The sequence below is a fragment of the Oncorhynchus clarkii genome, chromosome 9, assembly GCF_045791955.1.
Source record: "Oncorhynchus clarkii lewisi isolate Uvic-CL-2024 chromosome 9, UVic_Ocla_1.0, whole genome shotgun sequence".
Lineage (NCBI taxonomy): Eukaryota > Metazoa > Chordata > Actinopteri > Salmoniformes > Salmonidae > Oncorhynchus > Oncorhynchus clarkii.
Window position 1 is genome coordinate 47,441,752 of NC_092155.1, and position 18,744 is coordinate 47,460,495.

Here is an 18,744-nt window from a genome sequence, read left to right on the forward strand (position 1 = left end):
AATGCCCTGGACCAGAGCTAGGGCATAGACTGGTATGTCGAGTTCAGGCTGCGCACCCACATACCATATGAAATGCAAAGATACCATCTGAGACACACAAACATCCCCTTTGAGAGTCGCAGACCAGGTGGTATAAACCCACATAACCTGCAGCTAGATGCTTCTCTCCACGGGTTCCCCCAGAGTTATCATTATGTCATCTCTAAAGTGTATATTTTCCCCTGACGTCACACTTTTGAACACACTGTTAGAGCTATAGGTAAAGTCACAATTGAAAAGGTGTACTGCGCCCAATGGGGCTACTCACTGAGGTCAAATGACAGGGCGTCTTTCTCTTTCCCATTGGCGGCGCTTTGAGGTTGCTCACCTGGACAGGAGAAAAGACACGCAGGTCAAAACACAACTCGCGCAGGTAGTTCTGGGAATGCAGTGAAACTGGGTTGTCATAATGTTTCCACAACATCAGATGTTCTACGTTATTTCAATACGGATCATAGATACTGATCCAACACCACTACCTTAGGATGTAATAGACGTTGGCTTACTGCCAAAATTACCATATGGTTTGCCATGTCATGTGTCTAGTCACACAATAGGCATTAACTAGTGTCTATGTGTGTCTAACAGCTAAACCAGTAATGGACACTAGTGCCACAGCCAACCAACTGACTGAACAAGTGCCACATTTCACTTCCATGCTTGCTCATCATTATGGGTTGCAGATCAGCACTGTGGAAACACAAGGTCAAATACATGCACACCTCAGCTATATAATAAGTAGCTTTCAGTTATGCAGTTGCTCTCGTCAGCGACTTGGGCTGTTCCACAGTAGTGGTGCTTGGGTAGAATCACTGGGGAAGCCAAGCCAGGAAAGAAAAGCCATACAGTGCCTTTGGAAAGTATTCAGATCCATTGACTTTTTCCACTTTACAGCCTTATTCTAAAATGGATTTCTTTTAAAATTAAATCCTCAGCAATCTACACAATTTTTGCAATTTTACTACAAATAAAACAGAAATACCTTATTTACATAAGTATTAGGACCCTTTGCCATGAGACTCAAAATTGAGCTCAGGTGCATCCCGTTTCCATTGATCATCATTGAGATGTTTCTACAACTTGATTGGAGTCCACCTGTGGTAAATTCAATTGATTGGACATGATTTGGAAAGGCACACACCTGTCTATTAAAGGTCCGACAGTTGACAGTGCATGTCAGAGCTTCAATGCCATACAACACTCCTTCCGTGGCCTCCAACTGTTCTTAAAACGCTAGTAAAACCAAATGCATGCTTTTCCACCGTTCGCTGCCCGCACCCGCCTAACATCACCACCCTGGACGGTTCCGACCTAGAATATGTGGACAACTATAAATACCTAGGTGTCTGGCTAGACTGTAAACTCTCCTTCCAGACTCATATTAAACATCTCAAATCAAAAATCCAATCTAGAATCGGCTTTCTATTTCACAACAAAGCCTCCTTCACTCACGCCGCCAAACTTACCCTAGTAAAACTGACTATCCTACCGATCCTCGACTCCGGCGATGTCATCTACAAAATAGCTTCCAATAGTCTACTCAGCAAACTGGATGCAGTCTATCACAGTGCCATCCGTTTTGTTACCAAATCACCACCACTGCGACCTGTATGCTCTCGTCGGCTGGCCCTGGGTTGAAGGTTCACCTTCCAACATGACAACGACCCTAAGCACACAGCCAAGACAACACAGGAGTGGCTTCGGGACAAGTCTCTGAATGTCCATGAGTGGCTTAGCCAGAGCCTGGACTTGAACCCGATCGAACATCTCTGGAGAGACCTGAAAAACGCTCCCCATCCAACCTGACAAAGCATGAGAAGATCTTCAGAGAAGAATGGGTCAAACTCCCCAAACACAAGTGTGACTATCTTGTCTTCGTCGGTATGACACGACTCGAGGCTGTAATTGCTGCCCAAGGTGCTTCAACAAAGTACTGAGTAAGGGGTCTGAATTATTATGTAAAATGTGATATTTCTGTTTTATATAAATTAGCAACATTTTCTAAAAACCTGTTTTTGCTTTGTCATTATGGGGTATTGGGTGTAGATTGATGAGGATTTAAAAAAAATACATTTTAGAATAAGGCTGTAACCTAACAAAATGTGGAAAAAGTCAAGGGGTCTGAATACTTTCCAAAGGCACTGTATTACAACCTATGTGTTGTGATAATTACATTGTGTTCTCTATAACCTGTTCATATGACTTGAGACTGATGTCTCAGCCTTGGGCCTATATAATAAGACACAGTGGAAGAATAAATTCAACCACATCTTTGTTTCATCACAAAACCGGAGAGCAACATCTGTCCGGTGAAGACCATAAAACATATTGCATGTAACAAACAGTCAAGCAAGTTAATTTGGTCAAGCAAAACATTTTTCGAACAATTGATTTAGAACCAAATGTCAAAGAAAATAGCCGCTGCTTCCACTATTCCAGCACCATTTCATCCTCTAATCTTAGTCTAATACAGTGACAACTAAAAGATACCAAAAACGATTTAGTCCATTTAGCGTAAGCTAAATATGATGTGGCTGTCCATGGTTCTGTGTGTGTGTGTGTGTGTGTGTGTGTGTAAGTAGAAAAAAACATGTTGACTCACACTATTTGTAGAGAAACGCCAATGTCAGCCTCCTCTTTCATGTTGCCTAAACGGTCTATGACTCTGTTATATATGCTTTAAATGTTTGTTGTCCTAGGCTACCTGGCTAAATTGCTTGCTCGCTAGCATAACTTCCTTTCATGGGCAACAATGCGCCAGGCCAGCTAGTTAACATATGCCTAACGTTACTACATCTAGCTACATGTTGAACTTCCATCCTCTCAGGCCATTTAAATAAACTTCCAGTAAAACACCAGCATTTCGGCATCACTGTGCCTTCTTCAGGGTGGTTGAATCAGAATCGCCATTATAATTATTGGCCAGTTGTAACGGTTTTCAGTATGTGAAGGAGAGTCGGACCAAAATGCAGCGTGTCTATTGCGATCCATGTTTAATAAACAAATGTAAACACGAATCAATACAAAAACTACAAAACAAATAACGTAACGAAAACCGAAACAGCCTATACTTGTGTAAACTAACACTGAGACAGGAACAACGACACATAGGACAATCACCCACAAAACACCCAAAGAATATGGCTGCCTAAATATGGTTCCCAATCAGAGACAACGATAAACACCTGCCTCTGATTGAGAACCACTTCAGACAGCCATAGACTTCACTAGAACACCCCACTAAGCTACAATCCCAACACACCACATACAAAAACCCATGCCACACCCTGGCCTGAGCAAATAAATGAAAAATAAACACAAAATACTTCGACCAGGGCGTGACACCAGTACGGAGAAGTAAAAACACAAGTCCAAATCCCTATCTCCATCCATGTCAAATTTAGGAAAGGGGCGATTTTAGCTAGCTAGCCACAGGAGGACCATGACACAAGATGTAACGTTTGGCTTCAAATGTAAATTACGTTTGGCTTCAAATGTGATTGGTGTGAAGCCAATTCCAAACTGCCTCCCCGTGACACTTTTTTTGGTGCGCAAGGACCATTCACAGCTGAGCTCACTCAGTTGAGCTATTATTTTAGATTTTTTTTTTAATCAAGGGAGGCCAAATGCTCGCTGGCTTCCTTTGAATTCAATGCTACGGGCAACAGCAATGTCATACACTTTTTGACCAGACAGCATAGATGGGCTACACAAAGTCAGAGGGGTGGTGTTTTGTTTGCTTGGATGCTTTCTCCGGTGAGATACATTCAGCCTATTGAAGGACATTTATGAAACACAGATGAAAGATAAGTTATTTTGCATGTTTTTTTCCTTGGTCATTTTTGGGGGGAAGCCTGGCTTCCCTTGGTACATGCCACTGCTTTTCCAACCACCAAATGAATAACTTAACTATCTTCCCTAGTTCCGGAGCTGCCAAAAGATAGATGTAAACAAACGCTGTCTTTTAGAGACTCGTGCTCTAATTCCTAAACCTACCACAGCTCCTACGTTTATCCATACTGATCTAAGTTCAACAGTCTCACAAATGTTTGAACACGCAGAAAGAGATTAAACATTACCTAATCATTACCACATACCTACTCAACAGATTTTTACCAGAACACCGACCGTTTCTCGCCAATTTACGCCTCTTCTCACAGTAATTCAAATGGCTCTCTTGCTAGCTGCACTGCAGACACATTTACTAGGCACATCATTTGGACCTGACACAGTATGATAAGCTCTGTATGGGTCTAAATAAATTGCTGGGAAACATGACAGTTGGGAAATTACTTTTTACCTATATTTACTTTTTTCTGTCCAGCAATTGGATGTGGTCCAACCACCTTTTTCTACATATTTATTTACCACCAATTTCAAAGTTAAATACAGGGAACACACTGGACCTCCAAGGAGGTTTTTCGTTCAGACCTAAACACTGAACAAATACTGACTTTAGTTTTTTTTTTTTACTAAAATTTCACACCTAACTCAATTAGTCAACTAATCACCAAGCCCTTCAGTATTTGAATCAGATGGGCTAGTTCAGGAATTCATAAAATAAGTGGAACTGTCTGGGTTACTCGAAAAGAGGCTTGGGAAGAACTGCATTAGAATAATATATGAACAGCAAGGCTTACATACTGCGTAGGTGTAATAGTCATTCTCCATCACAGGGCGTGCTGCCTGCCTCTCAGGCTATATAACATGTTACAACAACATCTCTGGCAGCCAGCAAGCCTCAACTACACCCAAAGAGGGATCGGTAACTTTATTCTGGCATGACTCTCACTCCCTCGCAAACTCACTCTCTGCTTCCCTAAACCTTTACCTGAATGTAATCTTTTAAAGTATTATTGCACTTGAGATATGACCAAAATAGTTCGCTAAAGTCCATGCGTCATGGTTTTGGTCCTGCGGCTTCAAAAATGTACACCAAAACAGTCTCACTCGTCTCTAATTCATTTTTGTGTCAACAGCCACATTCCAGTCCCTAATATGTGCAGTCAGCTGTTAAAGGTCCCCGTAATGCCATACTAGTCAACCAACTGCAATTTATTTGAAAGGTGCAATGGCCTTCAAAGGGGAGGGATCATCTGTAGCATGGGCAGTGGTGGAAAAATTACCCAATTGTCCCCCAGTAACATACTACTTGAGTAAAAGTCTAAAAGTACTTGGTTTTAAATATACTTAAGTATCAAAAGTAAATGGAATTGCTAAAATATAGTTAAGTATCAAAAGAAAAAGTATATATCCTTTCACATTCCTTATAATAAGCATATCAGATGGCACCATTTTCTTGTTTTTTAAATTTATGGATAGCCAGGGGCACACTCCAACATAATTTACAAACAAAGCATTTGTGTTTAGTGAGTCAGTCAGATCAGGCAGTATGGATGAGCAGGGATGTCGCTTGATAAGTGTGTGAATTGGACCATTTTCCTGTCCTGCTAAGCATTCGAAATGTAACAAGTGTATGGAGTAAAAAGTACCTTCTTTTCTTTGGGAATTTAGTGAAGTAAAAGTTGTCACAAATATAAATAGCAAACAACAGATACCCCTGAAAATCTACTTAATTAGTACTTTCAAGTATTTTTACTTAAAATTAAGTACTTTACACCACTGAGCATGGGTTACTAAATCAAGGCAAAAAACTAGCAGACAGGGCTACAAATAGAACAATATAGTTAAGACATATCACAAGTGAGGTGGAAACATATGGAATGTACGTTTCAACAAGGAAGTGATTTACAATGTTAGAAAGAAGAACCCCCCCATCCCCCATCAAATATAGTGCTGTTAGATACATATAGTTAGGTTTACTCAACCTAAATGTATTTCTTCACTCCAGTCTGAACAGTTTTAGGCTGAACCTAAATGTGGACAGCCAGAGCCTGGTGTGGTATATGGCTGGGGAAACATGCTTTAAATCAGGGGTGGAATATGTCGCTGGACTCCTAATTATTTTGAAATGATAAATGGTAAATCGAGATGATTGGAATACTGATCGTTTTTTAAAAATTAAACTGGACGTTTCCATCAGCATGCTAGTAGCTACAGGAAGTGTTGTTGAATCCAATGGGTTGCTTTAACATTAGCTAGCCAAATGACAAAAAAAGCAGTTTAATAAAAAAAATTGCAGTACTTCAATCTTCTCCATATATAATTTTGGATAATGGTATAATTAGAGGAGTACAGGACCCTGACACGTCGATGGATAGAGGTACATTTCCCAAGGCCTTCTCATGCCAGATCTTGCAGTGTCCTGATCATGTGGGAAGGTGCAATAATGGTGCTTTCAATCCATTTGGGAACTCGGCTCGGGTAAATACGATGTCAAATCATGACGTCAGTGATGTGCAGGTTGGAAAGTCGGAGCTCTAGAAGGATGCCCGAGTTCCCGACTTGAAATTCATAGTTGGATGACCGTTCAAAGCGATTTTCCCAGTCAGAACTCGTTTTTCCCAAGTTCCCAGTTGTCTTGAACGCACTGAAGTCGAAGATTTCCGAGGTCCCAGTTGTTTTGAACGCGACATTATAGGCTACTCAGCCCAGCTTCATGCGTAGTGGCCACACCATGTTAAGTCAACAGAAAAGCTGTTCAGGTTATTTGCCTCTCTTAACAAGAGGATCGTCATTGAAAAGCATTTTCCCACGGCAAATAAACTTTTTGGCCGAAAATGACTACAATGTTGCGTTAGCTTATCACTTGTTGGCACCGGCGGAGTCGGACCGCGAGTTGTGACTTTATTGAAACAGCTTTAACAGTAAACAATTTACATTTTTAAGACTATACATTAGGTTGATGTAATGATAGTCTACTCACTCCATCTCTGCTTCGTATGTTTTAGTCCATGTGCCTTTCGAATCCTCCTCTGCACCTCATCTCCACTCATGGCTCTCACAGGCTTAACACTCAATGTTATCTTATTTCTCTGGATCGTTTCCTCAGACTATTTGTTTTATCGACCTCATTCCGTTTGTAGCGTAAGGAGAGTACACAACGCATGCTGTTCACGGGTTGGCTTCGCTGGAAGTCGAGTTACACTGTAACTGTGCGCATGCGCGCGCCTATGTTTTAGCAATTGTCACCCTTTCCCCTTCACGTGGATGTGCTTCATCGGATACAATTACGCGCTACCAATGTGTATAACTATTCATTTGATAGTAACTGTAGAATTACAGGTCGTTGCATCTCGTCAGTCAAGAAGACAATAGTAAAAATATAGCTGCGAGCAGCAATGAACGGGGTTCACAGGATGACAGAAAGGACACAAGATCAGTTGGATAACAAAGCAAGCACTCTATTATGTAAGAACTATCTTACATTATGTGCAATCAGTGATGGCATTATTAGGTACAGTGTGGCCATATTTGAATGCTGCAACAATCTTTTCTCAAAACCATTAAAGATGATGTAATGAGTCTAAATACAAAATCTGAAGTGAATCTGACTTATGGTTCAAGAGGAGAAGATGATTGCAGATGAAGAATGAGTTATTTATAGTTTCCTTGTTTTTTGACACAATACCAAATGTATCTTAAGGACATTCATGATAGCGATGAAAAGTTTCAAGTTGATAGGCCCCTCTGGAGTGGATTTACAGTGGTTTAAATGGACACATAAAATCAGACTTTCTGATTTGTGAATAACTCAGCCAACACTTAGATTTTCTCAAACTAAGTTAAAGACTTTTTATGGATCAAATCCCGTTAGCGCGATCAATTTGACAACATCCGGTGAAATGGCAGAGCACCAAGTTCAAATTAAATTATTAGAAATATTTAACTTTCATAAAATCACAAGTGCAATACACCCAAATGAAGCTTAACTTCTTGTTAATCCAACCACTGTGTCATATTTCAAAAAGGCTTTATGGCGAAAGCAAACCATGCGATTATCTGGACAGCGACTCATCATACAAATGCATGACAAACATTTTTCAACCAGCCAGGCGTGACACAAAACTCAGAAATAACAATATAATTCTTGCCTTACCTTTGAAGGTCTTCTTCTGTTGGCACTCCAATATGTCCCAGAAACATCACAAATTGCCCTTTTGTTCGATTAATTCCTTCGTTATATCCCCAAAATGTCAATTTATTTGGCGCGTTCGATTCAGAAAAAACACCAGTTCCAACTTGCCCAACATGACTGCAAATTATCTAAGTTACCTGTAAACTTTGTCCAAACATTTCAAAGAACTTTCCTAATCTAACTTTAAGTATTTTAAAACGTAAATAATTGATCAAATTTAAGACTGTAATATACTGCGTTCAATAAGGGATCAAATGAATGTGGAGCGAGTTCCAGGTCGCGCGCATCAAACAGAACAGTCCACTAGGCTTGACACCCAGAAAAGAAAAGGCTTCTTCTTCATTTCTCAAAGGAAAAACATCAACCAATTTCTAAAGACTTTAGACATCTAGTGGAAGCCATAGGAACTGCAAACAGATGCCTCATAAATCTATTATCCCATAGAAACTAATTGAAAACACAGTCATCTCTACAACAAAAAATTCCCAGATGATTTGTCCTCGGGGTTTCGCCTGCCAAATAAGTTCTGTTGTACTCACAGACATTATCTTAACAGTTTTAGAAACTTTAGAGTGTTTTCTATCTAAATCTACTAATTATATGCATATCCTAGCTTCTGGGCCTGAGAAACAGGAAGTTTACTTTGGGCATGCTTTTCATCCGGACCTGAAAATACTGCCCCCTATCCCAAAGAAGTTAAGACATGTGCCATGCTGTAATTTGGTCCTATGGTTCATGAGAAGAAGATTTTTAAAGTTTATTTTTTCTTCATATTAGTATATGTGCTAATATAAATCTACTGATATGGTGTGGCCATCTTTGAATGCAGTAACACTATTTTCTCAAACTCTTTAGGGACTATTGTGATGATACAACATTTGGAGTGAATCTGACTTCTAGTCCATGAGAATAATATTTTTTATGATTTTTTAAGCATTAGCATTACATAATCCAAAAAGTTAATTGTTAATAGGTTCCTTATTTTATAAGACATCAATGCCAAACCTAACATGGTTCATCATGGTAATAGGCCATTATGCAGTGGAATGATTTCCTGATTTATAAATAACTCAGCCATCTATTAACCAATCCACTTGGAGATATTTGGACATATGGTTCATGAGAAGACATTTTTCACAAAAAAAAAAAGTTCAATACAGACGAAAATCTATCCTGACAGACCTTATTAAGTCCCATTAAGGCAAATTTGGCCAGCATGAGGAAAGATACCTACAAACATAGTTTGAGTCTCTAGGTCAAACGGGACGAGGATATGAGGGTTTAAGTGAGACTGCTTATAACAGCGCCACCTATAGGACGATCAGTGACATTATTTTTGATCCAAGTTACGCATGACCTCTAGCTTTTGTGTGCCAATTTAGAACAAAAGTTACCAATCTATGCTTGAGTTTATATTTGTATTTATTATGGATCCCCCATTAGCTGCTGCCAAAGCAGAAGCTGCTCTTCCTGGGGTCCAGAAAAATGAAGGCAGTTTATACAATTTTAAAACATTACAATACATTCACAGATTTCACAACACACTGTGTGCCCTCAAGCCCCTACTCCACCACTACCACATATCTACATTTCTAAATCCATGTGTATGTATAGTGCGCATGTTATTGTGTGTGTTTGTGTGTGTGTGTGTGTGTGTGTGTGTGTGTGTGTTCCATAAGGTGTTTTTTTAATCTGTTTTTTAAATCTAATTTTACTGCTTGCATCAGTTACTTGATGTGGAATAGAGTTCCATGTAGTCATGGCTCTATGTAGTACTGTGTGCCTCCCATAGTCTGTTCTGGACTTGGGGACTGTGAAGAGACCTCTTGTGGCATGTCTTGTGGGGTATGCATGGGTGTCCGAGCTATGTGCCAGTAGTTCAGACAGACAGCTTGGTGCATTCAACATGTCAATACCTCTCATAAATAAAAGTAGTGATGAAGTCAATCTCTCCTCCACTTTCAGCCAGGAGATTGACATACATTTTATTAATATTAGCTCTCTGTGTACATCCAAGGGCCAGCCGTGCTGCCCTGTTCTGAGCCAATTGCAATTTTCCTAAGACATTTTTTGTTGCACCTGACCACACGACTGAACAGTAGTCAAGGTGTGACAAAACTAGGGCCTGTAGGACCTGCCTTGTTGATAGTGTTGTTAAGAAGGCAGAGCATCGCTTTATTATAGACAGACTTCTCCCCATCTTAGCTACTACTGCATCTATATGTTTTGACCATGACAGTTTACAATCTAGTGTTACTCCAAGCAGTGTTGTCATCTCAACTTGCTTAATTTCCACATTATTTATTACAAGATTTAGTTGAGGTTTAGGGTTTTGTTCCAAATACAATGCTTGTAGTTTAAGAAATATTTAGGGCTAACTTATTCCCTGCCATCCACTCTGAAACTAACTGCAGCTCTTTGTTGACTGTTGCAGTCATTTCAGTCGCTGTAGTAGCTGACGTGTATAGTGTTGAGTCATTCACATACATAGAATCTCTGGCTTTACTCAAAGTGAGTGGCATGTCGTTAGTAAAAATTGGAAAAAGCAAGGGGCCTAAACAGCTAACCTGGGGAATTCCCGATTCTAACTGGATTATATTTGTCATGGTTCCATTACAGAACACCCTCTGTGTTCTGTTAGACAAGTAACTCTTTATCCACATTATAGCAGGGGGTGTAAAGTCATAACACATACGTTTTTCCAGCAGTAGACTATGATCAATAATGTCAAAAGGTGCACTGAAATCTAAAAAGACAGCCCCCACAATCATTTTATCATCAATTTCTCACAGCCAATCATCAGTCATTTGGGTAAGTGCTGTGCTTGTTGAGTGTCCTTCCCTATAAGCATGCTGAAATTCTGTTGTCAATTTGTTTACTGTAAAATACCATTGTATCTGGTCAAACACAATTTTTTCCAGAAGTTTACTAAGGGTTGGTAACAGGCTTTCTGGTCAGCTATTTGAGCCAGTAAAGGGGGCTTTACTATTCTTGGGTAGCGGAATGATTTAGTTGACATTGTAAAAAAAAGAAAAATTCTAAGAATAAAAATAGGTTTCATGTGAAGCCCTAATAAAATGGGTACATGCGGAGCCTCATGTTGGGATATTATCTAATATTTCGCCGCGTTTCTCTTTCCAGGTGTTGCTGAAAGATGCCAAATCTTACAACGCCTGGATAGGTATTTTACATATCTGCTAACCACATGTTGGTCACGTTCCCCTGCTTAGATGTGGAATGCATCAACCAATGGTTGCGTGCCACATCATTGACTGTGCCGTTGGGCACCAGATTGCTATAACATATGTGGTTAGCTGTTACTTAAAATACTTATCCAGACGTTGTAAGATATGGTATGTGTCAGCAAAGTTTGAGCAGGGGAGCACGACCCATATGTTATAGCAATCTGGTGCTCGATGGCACAGTCGATGACGTGGCATTGGTTAATGCATGCAACGTCTGAGTAGGGGAACGTGACCCTCAGTATGTTAGCTGTTTGTCTTGCACATGCCTTTTTATGAAGGGATTCACTATTTTGAAAATTCTAACATAAATTTTATGGAAAACAGATTATGGTTCGATTTGAGCAGGGCGCGCCTCCCTCACCGGTTTGGCCCCAGTCACGTGATGGGCCATAACCCAGTGCAACCCGGGCCAATTGAATCAAATCCCCTCTATGCATTTACAGGTGTGCTTCTCCTACTCAGGTAAACAATGATTAATCATCAAGCACATGACCTTAGGTGCAAATTATTCACAATTCAAGAAATTACACTGTTGTTTTATTTTAAAGAAAGGTAGACAAAACATATTTCATCCCTATTCTTTAAGTTTTCTTCCTCAAATAGCCTAATATTACTGGTTCACAGCCATATATAAAGTGACACTTCTTGTTTTCAGTAGTTATGTAGGCATAATAGTGCACATAAAAACAGTGAATTATGACTGAATTGCAAGTGAGAGGAAGTTGAAGAACACACCAACATGAGGTCTCCAAACTCATTCCTAGATGTTATCAACTTATATGTTGAACTTTTATTTTGGTAGTAGCTTGTTTTTTGGTAGTAGTCTACATGATCAAATGCCACCAATAGTTCCATAATGATGGTTCTCACCATGAATTGCCCTCTCTCCATTTCCTCTTTTTAACGCAAGATCCTACATGCACAAGCTATCCTATACACATGTCCTATACACTTATTCTATACAGATTAGTGATGTGACATTATTCAACACATACAGTGAAGCATAATCCTGGACTTCCTGACGGGCCGCCCCCAGGTGGTGAGGGTAGGCAACAACACATCCGCCACGCTGACCCTCAACACGGGGGTCCCTCAGGGGTGCGTGCTTAGTCGCCTCCTATACTCCCTGTTCACCCACGACTGCGTGGCCACGCACAACTCCAACACCATCGTTAAGCTTGCTGACGACACGATAGTGTTTAGCCTGATCACCAACGATGATGAGACAGCCTATAGGGAGGAGGTCAGTGACCTGGCAGTGTGGTGCCAGCACAACAACCTCTCCATCAACGTTGGCAAGACAAAGGAGCTGATCGTGGACTACAGGAAATGGAAGGCCGAGCACGCCCCATCCACATCGACAGGGCTGTAGTGGAGTGGGTCGAGAGCTTCGTTCCTCGGTGTCCACATCACTAAGGAATGATCATGGTCCACACACACCAACACAGTCGTGGACAAGGCACAACACTGCCTCTTCCCCATCAGGAGGCTGCATGGGCTGCAGATTTGGCATGGGCTTTCAGATCCTCAAAACATTCTACAGCTGCACCATTGAGAGCATCTTGACTGGCTACATCACCGCTTGGTATGGCAACTGCTTAGCATCCGACCGCAAAGCGCTACAGAGCGTACAGCCCAGTACATCACTAGGGCCGTGCTCCCTGCAATCCATAACCTCTTCACCAGGCAGTGTCAGACGAAGGCCTTAAAAATGGTCAAAGACTCCAGCCACCCAAGTCATAGACAGTTCCCTCAGCTACTGCACAGCAAGCGGTACCGATGCAGTCTGGAACCAACAGGACCCTGACCAGCTTCTACCCCCAAGCCATAAGACTGCTAAATAGTTTGCCCACGTAGCTATTGGTGAACTATTTAACTATTTGCATTGACCCTTTAAACTATTTGCATTGACCCTTTAAACTCTTTTGACTCATCACATACTCTGCTGTTACCGTTTGTTATCTGTCCGGTTGCCTATCACTTTATCCCTAACTATATGTCCATATCTACATCAATTACCTCGTACCCCTGCTGATCGACTCGGTACTGGTACCCTGTGTATATAGCCAAGTTATCGTTACTCATGGTGTATTTATTCCTTGTGTTATCATGTTTTTCTATTATTTCTCATTTTTCTCTCTGCATTGTTGGGAAGGGCCAGTAAGTAAGCATTTCACTGTTAGTCTATACCTGTTGTTTATGAAGCATGTGACAGATAACATTGCTTTGATTTGATCATAGCATCCATGATGTTGAGAATAGTTAGGTGAATAGTAAGGTATGTTTACTCTTTAGCCGGTCAGCCATCGGTCTCAGCTGGACCAGATGGGTGGGTCCTCCTGAGGCGCCCGTCACAGGAGCATCAACCTCCTCCCTCTCCTCTAGAACCCTCTCTAGAAGAAGAAGAACCACAACAATAGCAATTCATCCTTTACTTGCATGTTCGGTATAACACTGTTCATGTTCAGAGAGAGAAGGAGAAAGAGAGAGCAATGGTAGATGTTTAGGTGACGGGCCACTCACCGTTTTTTGAGGCCTCGCGCACCGAGGAGTAGAACTGCTGCCCTCTCCGTCTAAATCCAGTCTCTTGGCCATCTGTTAGCTGTTTACCTTGGATTGACATTAAGCATCAAGAAGTTCTACTTCAACCCCTTTTGGAATTACACCAAACTTCTATGATGTACATGTATATGAAGGAATGTTTAATCACAGTTTCGAAAAAAATGAACAGTAATGATGAATGTTCATGCAAGTACTGTATGTATCAACTTAGCTAAAATAATATAATAATACATTCATAAATATGATTGAATAAATGATAACACTGACACACCGTCAAGACAGTTAAAAATGATTTTTTTTGTCAAGGCAAGTGCCATCTGCCTGTTTTGAACACCTGGGCCAGTGAATAGAAGGATGACATGGATGCTCACGTTTGGGATAGAAAGAGGAAAAGCTCCAGCTTCTTCTCTGAGGACTCTCTCCTTCCATCCTAGCTCTCTTTGTCTGGAAGAGAGGGGGAGAAATAGTTTAGATTTTTTTTTTAAGGAATACAATTAATTGAAAGGAATGACTCAAATGTCAACATCCAAACTTCAACTACTTAAGATTGTTTTGCGTTTATCATTTTTTGGTTGTTGATTTTAGTCCGAGATACCGTCCCTGAATGTCATAGCAGCATCACACCTGAACCTCAAGCACCTGATTCCCTGTCTCGTGAAGGTCATCCCTGTGTCACTACTATCCAGTATTCATGCTCTCCCATCTGTCTGCCTGTCAGTTTACGTACTGTACCAGAGAGTGCACATCATGGATCTGGATGGGAATGCATCTAGCTAGACTATTTATAGCTGACCAAAATGACAGGACACGGAATGCCCCATGGGAAATCTCCCTGATGATACATCCCCACAGTGTTGGGAGGGGACGCTAACGTTATGGCCTGGTTGTAGTCTCTAGACAGACGGGTTGCCTCCCCCGATGTTCCGGCTTACATGTCTGTTTTTGTTCCGGGGTCAGTTGGGACAGAGAGGACGAGACGGAAATGGGCTGTGCGTCACCGGTGACGTCACTGCCGTATCCGCTTGTTGCCCTAGCTAAACATGAGCACCGCATTTTAAACCCGTTTCAACCAAACTCGTGATTTGTTGAGAGTTGTCTGAAGAGGACCCTCCCTGCAAAATGTTTTCTCCTTTTGAAATGAGAATCTGACATCGTCCCAAGACCTTGTGCCATTGTCTAGCTTACGTTGGTCCAAGGTCTAGCGTGGTTGTGGAAACATTGTAGGAATGTTGTGTGCTGTAGCTTAAGAATGACAGTTTGGGTTCCACTACCACTTTTTTCATTGAACAGGGTAGGGTAGTATGCCCTGTGATGGTAATGGAATATTTAGTGGCCCAGTAGGCCTATAAAACATCATAAACAAGTGGACAGAGTCTTCAGTGTCTTTTCCTAATCTTTGTCATAATGTGATAATTTGAAGATTCTGAATTGTGGGCTAAATCAGAGGCTAATAGAGTGTGAATGCCAACACACAAACCCTTCACTTTAATGATAGATCCAGGTCTCTTTTTACTGACACCTAAGTCAAAACAATAACTTTACTGAACAAAAATATAAACCCAAAAATGGCAAATTTTTTACTCAGTTACACTTTATATAAGGAAATCAGTCAATTGAAATATTTTAATTAGCCCCTAATCTATGGATTTCACATGACTGGGAGGGCATATGCCCACCTCCTGGGGAGCTAGGCCCGGCCAATCAGAATGAGTTTTTCCCCACAAACTGGCTTTATTACAGACAGAAATACTCCTCAGTTTCATCGGCTGTCTGGATGGTTGGTCTCAGAGGACCTCGTAGGTGAAGAAGCCAGACGTGGAGTTTCTGGGCTGATAGAGAATTTTAATTACATTTTCTGGCAACAGCTCTGGTGGACATTCCTGCGGTCAGCATGCCAATTGAACGCTCCCTCACAACTTGAGACATCTGTGGCATTGTGTTGTGCGACAAAACTGCATATTTTAGAGTGATCTTTATTGTCCCCAGCACAAGGTGCACATGTGTAATGATCATGCTGTTTAATCAGCTTCTTGATATGTCACACCTGTCAAGTGGATGGATTAGCTTGGCAAAGGAGAAAGGCTCACTAACAGGGATGTAAACAAATTGTTGCACACAATTTGAGAGAAATAAGCTTTTTGTGCATATTTCGGTTCATAAAACATGGGACCAAAACTTTACATGTTGCGTTTCCATTTTTGATCAGTATGGAATCTGCATCCGTCCTCTTCTGAGTTATAGAGGGAATTGCTCCTAACCGTCCATTCTAGATTTGGGTCATGCTGTCCTCTTGGGATCCCCTGTCCAGTGAAATGTGACTTGGTGTACAACTAGGACCACCCCTCATCGCAAGTGCAAACACTGAGGGGGTATTTTAAGCCTCTGGGAACTCGGGGGCTGGGCATTGTGTGTCTGAACTGTCAATGACTGGATTGGCCTGTACACATTCGCCCAACCTGGGGCTCTCTGTCCACTGTTCACTTTGAATCTAACCAGTAGCCTACTGTAGGTACTGCACCTATTCCCAGACTCAACATTTGGGACGATTCCAGATTGTGTGAAATGAACTTTGGTCAGATTCTGTGTCCTGTTTGCATACACACTACCCTCCTAAAAGCCAGAGTTCACCAACTGACAAGCCCCTACTAGTCCCAGTGTCGATGTCATTCATTATCCCAATAACAGGTTTCTACGTATCATGAACACATGCTTTTTCACCCACTGAAGTGTATTAGGGCAAATAAAATATCTGATTTGGTGTTAACTCTCTCTCTCTCTTTTACCTCATCTCCTAAGTAATTGTAGTTGCTGGTAATCTGACTGAATATTAGGTTTGAAAGCTTATCTAAAACCTGACATATTGTGCTTGCCGTATACTGCAGCTCGTGGTTGTGTAATGTTAGAACACTAGGAAAGAAGACACACATCTAACACAATATTGTTCTGTCATGTATTATTTTATTATTACCTACCTTTTTATTGTATTATTTGATCATATGTGTTCATAAATAGCTTACATGCAACAAGCTAACTCAGTTGAGCTAACAATTAATCAAGTCTATATACTGGGCTTTTACAGTGGCTGCAATGTAGTACAGTATTGCTCTTTGCTGTATATAGTGAGTTGTTCCCTGCGCCGAAGACGTGGAAGTTGATTAATGCAGCCCTCCGCACCTCTCTGATTCAGAGGGATTGGGTTAAATGCGGAAGACACATTTCAGTTGAATGCATTCAGTTGTACAAATGACTAGGTATCCCCCTTTCCCTTTCCCATCAGCATTGCAGAGTGTAACCCAAACCTATGGAGGGCACTGAAACACAAGCACAGCCTTGTGTTTCAGTCACAACCACCTGTGGCACAAATAGTCCTTTTTATACTCAAATAGGACTGTACTCAAATAGGACTGTATTTATGGCAAGTCTGATGTCTTGATTTCGTTATAACAAGAGGAAGTCACCAAACACAGTTGTTGTGCTGTTACCACTAACCACAGGAAGTAAAAGTAAAATGGTGTTAGTTTGATAGCACCAGCATCCTGTCAAGTAGATCACATATTTCTCCACCCTTCCAATCATGTGATGTTTATTGACGGGAAATATTTTAAATGTGCCTCTTACACAACTATTGAGATGATTCTAAAGAAATCTGCTATGGCAAAAATGATCAAGGTTTGATAAAAACAGAATAGACAATACACTTTCTCTTGATCTAATAACCCCCCGCAAACTGTGCAATGGTTTATACACTTAGTGATTATTTTCAGGTTTTTGTCCTCTTTCTCTATCAGGTATTTATCTTACTTTTACAATGTATTTACCAATATCCATTTGGCTTTACTTTGCCTGATGCAACATTATTTCTGTGCCTCTGATCATAGGCCTAGGTCAGAATCCCACAGGTAATGCTGCGTAGTGCAACCTTGAACTCAACACATGCAGAACACATGTTAGTCAGACCAACTAACATACCGGTACTCACCAACGTGCAATCTCTTGCCCAATCAGAATCAACCTGTAGGTATATCCACTGATCGTGTCCTCAAATTGTGTTTGATAGAACAATCCCCTGCTTGGTTCGTTTTGCAGTTCACCTCTACCCAGGCAGACACCACTGCTAGAGGAAATGGCAGCGGATCATTCGGTCAAGTTGAAGTCCCCATAACTTTCTCTCACTCTCTCAATTCTGTCGTTCCTTGCCTCTTTACTTTCAACCTATATTTTTTATTTCCTTTATTTTTATTTCACTTTGAAGTCTTTTGTTCGTACTCTCCTTGTCTCTGTATGTTTAACAGTTCCAAAGGTTGCTGGTGCCCTACACTATGAGGAAGTGTGCATGTTGACAGTGTGTACAATGCACGCCTCAGTTAGTAGAAGTCGACTTTAACCCAGGCCCAGGGGAATTTCCTCTTTCAATAGGAGTTCTGACTATTGCATATGCATCTGTATGCATAATACATAGACAGGTGTGTATCATGTATCACCAATCTCTCAATTTCACCCCTTATCCTCCTTTCGCAGGATATCGTTGTCAACCAAGTAATGCTGCTAAAAGTTGCTATCCCTTTCTCTAACCTAATAATTTCTGACACACCTTTGCCTATCCATTTGACACACAGCACTCTACTTTATGGGAAGTTATGTCGGCCAGCAAAATAGGGTTACTTTATTTTTGCAAAATGGGCTACAACATGAATGTGAAATGGATTACAACATGAATGCAGAATGTTCTTCATTAACATATAGGTCAATTGTAACCTACAGGAAGTAGCTGTAGACAAACTAAACTGCACCGCATACTGGTTCTCTTCTATATGAGAGTGTGTTATGATTTGTTATCTCAGTCATCTGCATGTTGTTGTT

General features: G+C 41.0%; 1 protein-coding gene across 2 annotated transcripts in view; it reads right to left on the reverse strand.

Annotated features, from left to right (window-relative positions):
* Positions 1-18,266, reverse strand: part of LOC139416435 (DENN domain-containing protein 2D-like) — a 33,601-nt gene extending 15,335 nt beyond the window's left edge. The window contains exons 1-5 of one of the 2 annotated variants that reach the window (XM_071165040.1): positions 17,864-18,266; positions 14,256-14,328; positions 13,846-13,932; positions 13,611-13,715; positions 308-367 (exon numbers count right to left, since the gene is read on the reverse strand). In XM_071165040.1, the coding sequence (XP_071021141.1) occupies positions 308-367; positions 13,611-13,715; positions 13,846-13,932; positions 14,256-14,313 (310 nt within the window). In that variant the 5' untranslated portion in view covers positions 14,314-14,328; positions 17,864-18,266. Of the gene's footprint in view, positions 1-307; positions 368-6,865; positions 7,097-13,610; positions 13,716-13,845; positions 13,933-14,255; positions 14,329-17,863 lie in introns of those variants that run through there. The other variant, XM_071165041.1, reaches the window with a different exon arrangement.
* Positions 18,267-18,744: the final 478 nt, after the last annotated feature.